The sequence below is a fragment of the Leptopilina heterotoma genome, unplaced genomic scaffold (genome assembly GCF_015476425.1).
Source record: "Leptopilina heterotoma isolate Lh14 unplaced genomic scaffold, ASM1547642v1 Lhet_61, whole genome shotgun sequence".
NCBI lineage: Eukaryota > Metazoa > Arthropoda > Insecta > Hymenoptera > Figitidae > Leptopilina > Leptopilina heterotoma.
The window spans coordinates 687,158-696,456 of record NW_025111142.1 but is presented as its reverse complement, the minus strand read 5'-3'; the positions used below and the strand labels follow the sequence as shown (position 1 = coordinate 696,456).

Here is a 9,299-nt window from a genome sequence, read left to right as displayed (position 1 = left end):
TCCCGTCGAAAATATGCGAATCCTGCTTTTGATAATTAACTTTTTTTCCAATTTAATTTTAATCTTCCGCAACAATATATTTGTTTTGGACATCAATGGAACACGAAAATGATAAACATTTGGTATTTTGAGTTTAATTGCTTGTTGGACGTTGCAAATTGTTTATAGTTTCTAGAGGTCCTCGTCTACAAATCCGATACTTTCTTCAAAATTCAAAATGACGGATCCAATATGGCGGAGGAGTTTCAACAGAAATACAGCATGCGCCAGAGTTGAGATAGTGTCGTTTGGAACCATGGATTGCTTGCTTGCTTTTCAGAAATAAAAATTTTAATTTTCTAAAATAATCGATTTTTAAAAAATCTTTTGTAACGAAAAAGCAAAATAAAAAACTAAAATTTAATAAAGGAGGAACAATAAATACAGTTATGATGTAAAACACTAATTTTATATATTTATAGCAACAACTGTACAAGTTTCGGTCACACACAATGATATACTTAATCATAGGTAACCTTATTCGGTTTATCATCAACGGGGGAGTAATTCAGCGAATTGTTAATTTTCTGATTTTAATTAACAATCTTAATGATTTTAATTTCCAACTGTCGCGCCATTGAAGCAGTAATGTTTGTGATAAATTATATCTAGATTATAAAATTATTTTTCTTTGGTTATACGTCCTTTAGCATAGTAACCGAACATTATAAATAAATAATAATAATTAATGATACTTTTTGCCTTGCGGAAAAAAGTGACTTACAATTACCTGTTTTAGTGATTTTTATTTCGCCGAATACTCCACCTTTGATGGTACAAAATGGATAAAATTTAACTAAACAAAATTTTCTGATGCTTGCTGGTTTTCAAAATATTGTATTCGATGATAAAAAAATCAGTTGGGAGTGTAACAAAACATTTGACTAGTCGAAGTTTCTTTGGAGTCACTGATATTCACGAATTTGATATTTGACTTTAGGATTTCAAAATGGCGGACTCTCTAAAGGTCTGAACACAATAAGTTCGCAAAAGTCTAAAGGCCAACGCACAATAGACTTGCGAATACGATGCATGAAATAGAAAAGGACACAAATATATGTCTGTCCTTGTTTGACTTATTGCTCACGTGCGCGAACCATTGTGCATTGGCCTTAATTCTTGGTAATTACAGGTAACTGTATAAATGCTATCCTTTCGGTTAGTACGTCTTTCTGAAAACCGCGTGTCATTTCTATCAGAATCTTCTTAGTTCGTGACTAAAATTATAAATTCTGCCATGAACTAATAACATAATGTTAGAAATGCCACAGTTTTCATAAAAGTATGCAAGGAAGGACAACAGGAAGCAGTTACCTGTGTCCCCTGTATCTTTAAACCCGTTTCTAAAGTAACAAAATTCGTCGAGTTAAATTCCATTCACAGCAACCAACCATACACAGTATTCTATTTACACAATGGGTTTAAAATCGTCGGGTCGATATTTTAATATAAATTCGCAGTTTTTAGGGGTATGGGATCGAGTAAGTAGGACGGCAAGGCAGCGGAAAATGGTCTTGGACTGCATGAGCCCCATGCAACTCCGCCGCCAGTGCTGACGATCCCCCTGCCATTAGGTGAACTACCCTCACCATGTCCATCTGAATGTTTTATATTAACTAAACTATGACTTGTGATTGGTTTGACCTCTGTCGAGGAGAGAACACTATTTGAGCCACCTGGCGGCGTCTCTGGACTTCTCGGTGAGCGTCCCTCAGTCTTCACATTACCCGCAACTGGACTCGAAGCGCCACTGTCCACTCCCACTCCGCCATGCGACGTCGATTTCTGCTGGGCAAGTCTCTCCTGTTTCCTGAATTTCGCTCGACGATTTTGAAACCACACCTGCAAACAACAAATAATTATAATAACAAACTAATTTTAATATCAAACAAATGTCTAACAACAATTGAGAAATTCAATAAAATTGTAAACTTTTTAAAAAAATAAAAGCTTCAGGTTATGTTTAAAGAGGTAATAGTATTTATCTTGATAGCAGTCAGTGTCATCATGCGATAAACTATTAATAAGAAATTAAAAAATTACTGTCAGATATTTCTACAGAAATACTAAATAAGTGTAGATGAAGCTGGTTATTAATAGTAATAAATTTTTTAGAATCAAAAAATTTATCGATTAATCTTATTGTCAAGTAATAAAATAATTCGCAGCCTGTTAGATATTTCTACCGAAATACTAAATCTGGTTATTATTAGTAATAAATTTTTTAGAATCAAAAAATTTATCGATTAATCTTATTGTCAAGTAATAAAATAATTCGCAGCCTATTAGATATTTCTACCGAAATACTCACATTACATGACAAATAATAATAGTTGAGACTATAAAAACAATAAAAGAGAGGAAATTAATTCTGAAATAACAGAAATTGTAGATTATTGAATGCAGAATGTTTAAAATATAAGTAACGTCAGAAAAATTGCTCCATTATTTATTCGATCGAATAATTCGTGTGTTTAAAATTCGCTTTCCGTTTTGTATGTATATAAATATATTTATAAATGGAAAGCGATATACAGATATGAAGTTCGATTTCTGTTCGTTAGTTTGTGATCAAACAGATAGTTACATAATTTTGCGCATCGCTTCGATAAATTGCAACGAGCTGTGTGTAATTTATTATCAAATTCGAATATATACTTTCGCGTAAATTAATTTTCAATGGATAGAGGGAAAAAATAGAAATTTTCGATTTGAAAAAAGTATTTAAATTTTTTCTACAAGTTATAAAATTAATTTTTCTTTTAACTGCTGGTCCTAAATGTTAATTATCCGAATATTCACATAGGCTAAAGTTCGTTGCTGAAATTGTTTTTTGGCGGACAATTTGATTTCGAAATCTTACGTCGCATAGAGGACAATAATCAGGAAACTTGCAATACAAGCTTCTCGAGAGCCCAGATTTTTAATTGGACGATTAAATCGGAAATATATTTAAAATTAGCTATATCAACCGGAACTTGTTATATATTTAACTCGAAAATGAAGCAAAGGGCGTTTATTTTCCATCCAAATAAAATAAAACCTTTATATCAATTTCAGTGCTAATGAGGCAATTTGTGAAAATTTAAACGTGAATCAGGTCCGATCTTTTTTTTCCCTCTCATTTTGTTTGCTTTTCGTGTTTTCACTATATTTTGAACCAAAATACCATGTCCAATCACTTGTCGTCCTTCTTTCTCTCTCTCTCTCGCTCACTCTATTTTATCTTTTTTCCGCTATATAGGGCTCTCGTCAGAGCGTAAAATCTGCGATCGTAATTGGCTGAAGCCGGCAAATGAAATATTTAACAAATAAAACAAACGGAAGCGTGGTGACCTGCATGTTAAAGTAGCGGATTTATTTGCTTTAACGTTTGTCTGACCAGTGGCGTATTTGCACGTGAATTCTCCCGACCCACCCTCTGCAGCACATGGGCGGCTACAGAGTTCAACTCTGTCGACTATGGAATCGAGAGGAGGAATCGAGGGCCAAAGGGATAGAGAGGGATGCTTTCAAGGTGGAAGGGGGGGTTTAGAACGTAGGACTCCATGATGAACGTGATTGCCCTTTCCGGACGACAAACACGGCTATTGGATTTTTATCAGCTGCCACACTGCTGCCGTTGCCTCTGCTCTTGCCGTACACACACACACATCACGGATCAGAGCCAACAAAATTTTTATCGAAATTCTTTTTTTTTTACGCTAGACTAAATTTTTTACAATTTTTATAATTCACACGCCTTGGGAATATTCATTCAGAAGTTGAAAGAGGTGATTTTCTGTTTTTGGATATAGAATTGTCATTTAATATATAATAAGATTTTTTTCTCTAAAGCCGCAAAAGCCTCTAGACATCAAAATTTTTCAAATGCCTATTTTTTGAAAGACGGAAAAATTAATTCACCAAAAAAGAAGAATTGAATTCACTTGTGCGAATCGATCCAGCCAATTTAGAAAGCTGACAATATAAGGGTCTTGTGAAACGAACAATTTCCTTCTCCCTCTGGAATTGAGATTCACTTGCCATAAAGAAAAAGATCCTGTTTGACATGAAGACAAATTTTTCAACCACCTAAAAGAATTGACTAATATTGCAAATCTAAATGCGAAATTATTTATGGAACCTAGAAGTATTTCTATACGATTTCTATTTTCTATACGATTATGAAAAATTGTATCACGGATAAAAATAAGGTTTACAAGTAACACTATACCCAAGTTGTGATCACCAATTGTTATAAAACTTGGTATACCGAAATTCTAGATAAATTAAAAATTGCTTGTTAAATTGAAAAATTTGATTCAAGGAAAGGTATAGATAAAATAACAAATTTATAAAAAAGAAATAGAAAAAAAATGTTTATAAATAAATTCCCTTGAATTATAAACTCGGAGGTTTTTGAGATCGCTGATTACGAATTCGTAGTCAGTTTTTCAAAATTCAAAATGTCGGATCCAATATGGCGGACGATTTTTTAAAAACTTTTTGCTCGGGGGTTTTTGGGGTCGCTGATTATGAATCCGGAATTAGTTTTTCAAAATTCAAAATGTCGGAACCAAAATTTTCGAATTGAAAAAAAAGCCGAGGAAGAAGAGGAATAGCAAGCGAATAAGGTATGAAAATAGAAAAAAAAATCAAAAGATAAGTTATAAAAGTGGAAAAAGAAAAAGAGCATGGAGTGGAAGTGTGTTTAATGTGTAACTAAAGGAAAGCGAGGAAATTTTTGGCGGATTGCTATACTAATACCGTCGTATTGTAGTAGAAATATGAAACGAAGATGATTTTCGACGACTCTATATAGCAACAGTTTCAGTTTATTCTCGGTTCTGGAGAGGCGCATGCGGCAGTTGGAGATGATGCTCAGCAGGACAGTTTTTAATCACTGTAAGTGGATCTACATAGAGCTCGCAATTACCAGAGCATACACGACCATGGGCCCCTTGTGTATCAACCAACCTCCCCCTCCCCCCTCAAACCAGTTTCACTCACCAGCCACTGTTTTCCCCATTTTCATCTCCCCTTTCCTCACAAAGTCTCTCATACCACCCTTCAGAAAATAGAATTGTATATATAAACTATAGTGTACACACACATACACATAGGAACCTGTTTCCGAAAATTTCTCTTCAAACCTCTCTTCGAATATATTCTTCTAATTATTTTGCGCATTCTCTGTTAGGTGGTAAGATTATTTCCTAAATTTCAATTATATTTATATACTTTTCATTTAACGAAATTGTTATAGAATTAAAGTGTTTAATATATATATAATAAAATAATCAAGTTTTTAAAGAATTTTAATTGCAAATATGAAAATTCATGATTCTGCGAAAAAGTTGAATTTTTTAATATAATTTAAAATTTTTAAATAATTTTTATATTTTTATTATCTTTATATTATATTAATTACATTTATAATTTATAACTTTAATTTGTAATGTAATAGAACTATCCAAGGCCTGTACGCGAAAATTTACATAATTTATAGATGTATATAAAAAATAAATTTCATTTTCAATGAATAGAAACGATTTTGAGTGACATGTTTTATAAGAAGTATTTAGCAATAGGAAATATTCATGTGTGGGACGTTCGTATATAGATATAATAGTGTTGCTTGTCAGCTTTCGACATTTAATACCAGGACTATAGAGGGTGAACAAATTCCTGATGGCTAATTCCCTGAACAAACATAAACACGCCTAAACTCCTTTTCTGCTCAGGGGTTAAATACAGTTTTTCAAATGAAAATGAGACATGTTGACAAGGTTAAAAAAATCCACCCTTAAAAAGCACTTGTTACGTAGAAAAATATACACTTTCTTAATTTCCCAAAGTTTTCTTTATAGCCCTCTCTTCGTATTCACATGAAGTTAAAATAAACTAAAGAACATTTTTCTTTATTTATGTTTCTTTCAAATTTCTGTAGTTGTTGTCATTACAATACTTTTAGTAGTCTCTAAATTTGAATTATAGTAAAAATATTTACTAATTTGATTTAGTGACTGACTTTTTGCTTTTGAGTTAGTAAATTTTATTAACACATTGTAATTTCTACGCATTTTATTAGTAAAATTTACTAATTTAAAAACAAAAAGCGAGCCAAAAAGTCAGTCACTATTAATTACAGTTAAAAATAATAAATTTTATCAAAATCAAAAGAATTTTTTCTAATTAATTTAAAAGAATTGCAGATAATATAACTCTCGTTTGGTAAACAGATTCATTTAATTCCATTACAATTTCTTTAATTGAAAAGTTTCACCCGAGTTTGAGAAAAGTGCATTTCGACGATTGCACTTTAACGAGTAATCAGGGAACCAACACATTAAAGGCAAATGGAACATAGACATGGAAACCTTGTTGTTTTAATTGGATTGATCGTTTTCATTGCGATTCGTTGCTGAACTGGGGGGTTCGAGAAAGAGAGAGGTCAATCCAAATCTATTATCAACGAAAGAGAAATTAATAAGATCAAGGCTATTTGTTAATATAATTTAATCAAAATTAATTCAATCTCTTTTACACCCCCAACCTCCTTCTCTCTCGATGAGTATTACTACTCAAATCTAACTTAAATAAAATTTAAGTAAACCTAAAAATCTCTTAAATATTCAACCTAAAAAATTAATTACTAATAATCAAATTCATTTACGCCTATTTAGTATTTTGGTAGAAGTATCTAATAGATTGCCGATTATTTCATTACTTGACAATTTGTATTTTTTTTAATTATTAATTCTAAAAAATTTATTACTATTATTCAAATTCATCTACGCCTATTTAGTATTTCGGAAGAAATATCTAATAGACTGCGAATTATTTTATTACTTGACAATAAGATTAATCGATAAATTTTTTAATTATTGATTCTAAAAAATTTATTACTAATAATAACCAGATTCGTCTAGACCTATTTAGTATTTTGGTAGAAATATCTACACTGTAAAAAATTTGGGGATTTTTCCCTGAGGTTCCTTGTGGAATATTCCACAAATTCACGGGGAAAAGTATTTTCACTACGATTTTGGGGAATTTTCCACAAATTAGTGAAATTTTGAACAAACTTGGGGAAAAGTGATAAAATATTAGGGAATTTTCTACAAAGCGAAGGGGAAAAAATTTTTCACTACAATTTTGTGCAATTTTCCACATAATAGTGAAAATTTCAACAATATTATAGGGAAATTTGTATATAATTTTAGGGAATTTTCCACATATTAGTAAGAAAATGTCATTTTATGAAAGCTTTGTGGAATTTTCCCAAATTTAATAAAAATTTCCACAAAGTTGAAAAAACTTTTTTAAATTTTATAAAATGGGTTAATTTTTACTAAATTGCATGTACAAAATTATTAACATTTTTACAAAATGTATGATTTAGGGGCTAAAAAATTAATATTTATATTACAGTGAAATGTTTTTTTATAATACTTCATTAAATTAATGTTTTAAACAAATGAGCTTTGTCTAATTTATAATTTAAATAACAATTTTTACTAGAAAAAGCATTTAGAAGAAATGAAATTAATTAAACTTTACAATTATTATAATTTTAATAATTTAATAATTATATAATAAAAAATACTTTCACTATGAACTACATAAATTTTTTGTTCTACTTATAGTAAAAATTTTATCTTAAAAATACAATTAATACTTTGGTAAAAAATTTTTTAATAAAGCATGTTTAACAAACAATTATAAACTATTTTTCACTTAAAAAAGCATTGCCATAAATAGTTAGGTTTATTGAAAGATATATACTATGGGGGGCCTTAAAATTTTTTTGCTCTTAGTCAAAAGTATAAAATGTTTTGAAGCATTTTCTCATTTTGAAAGATTTGGCACATCTGGTTTGTCTTTGGATGACCAACAATACCTAAGGGTTTCTCGTTGCAAGGGGACGTATTTTATGAGTTTCTCGCAGGACCCGTTTTTTTCTTATAAATTTATTTAGCTAGAATGTTTGAGAAATTCTCAAGAAGTCTTCTTCGAAAAGTCTTTCAAGATGATTTTACATGTTAGTTGCTTTTCAGCCTTCGTAAGAGTAAAACCTTGAGTGAAAAAAATATTCAAAGTTATTAAATATATAGTGATGGTTATATGTATAATAGTAAAGTGGACAATTCGACAATATTTAATAATATTCTAGAACGATATTTAAGGATTATTTAAAAATTATTAAAAAGGTAAATAATATTTAAAGATATATTATAATTATATTGTAAGTGTAACATATTGTATTGTAAAGTTTTTTAAAACTATTTTTGGTTTTATCAAAAAATTTAGTTAGTTATTCATATTTTGCCATATAATGTTAATTTAACAATTGACTTATAGAATTTAATTAATTTTTAATATTTTAAAAATAAAGTAGTTTAGGTATTTTTTATATTTTAATCAAAATAAAAATTTTTTAATTTATTTTAAAAATATATAAATAAAAATATGAAATATAATATTGAATTAGAAAAGTCATAACCCTATTACTACTATATATTCATAGTTTTTGGTAAATATATTATTGTTCAATCTAATTTTTATGTATTTTTTTGTCAATTGTAAAAGGTAAATAATAATTTATTTTTACAGTATGTTGTTGGACAATCAACCCCCTAAAGGCAATATAAACGGAGAACTTTCGCATTACACAAAGACTATTTGCGATCCGAAAGCAAAAAATTAATTATTAATGTTGTAAAGTTCAGATGTAGTACTTTTAATTGAAGTACTTATCGTTCACTGACAGTACCTAATATAATAAACAGTATTTAAAAAATTTGTTCAAGATTTATTCAACCTTACAAACCAATCTTCCCAAATATGAAAGGATAAAATTTACTGAAAAATTCTGTACTATTTTACAGTAAAAATATCCCAACGTTCGAAGAGAAAAATTCCATAATAAGTAATTTAAAAGAGAAATTTTCTAAGAATTTACAAGAAAAATTTTCCAAGGTTGCAAAGGGAAGATTCCCAAAGATTTCAAAGGGAACAGTTCCCAAGGATGCAAAGGGAAAATTCCACAAGATTTTAAAGGGAAATTTCCTCGAGTTTCTTGGGGAAAATTCCCCAAGATTTCAAAGGGAAAATTCCTAAAGTTTTTTGGGGAAAATTCCCCAAGATTATAAAGGGAAAATTCCCCAAGGTTTTAAAGGGAAAATTCCACAAGATTTTAAAGGGAAAATTCCTCTAGTTTTCTTGGGGAAAATTCCCCAAGTTTTCTTGGTGGAAATTTACCTTTTTTGGTTAAA

The 9,299-nt window shown here is 29.8% G+C and overlaps 1 protein-coding gene across 1 annotated transcript in view; it reads right to left on the bottom strand.

The window, feature by feature from the left end:
* Positions 1 to 434: 434 nt before the first annotated feature.
* LOC122509590 (paired mesoderm homeobox protein 2A-like) overlaps positions 435 to 9,299 on the bottom strand; it is a 36,129-nt gene continuing 27,264 nt past the window's right edge. Inside the window, exon 3 of the mRNA XM_043623766.1 lies at positions 435 to 1,881. Coding sequence (XP_043479701.1) covers positions 1,483 to 1,881 — 399 coding nt within the window. The 3' untranslated portion in view covers positions 435 to 1,482. The remainder of the gene's footprint in view (positions 1,882 to 9,299) is intronic.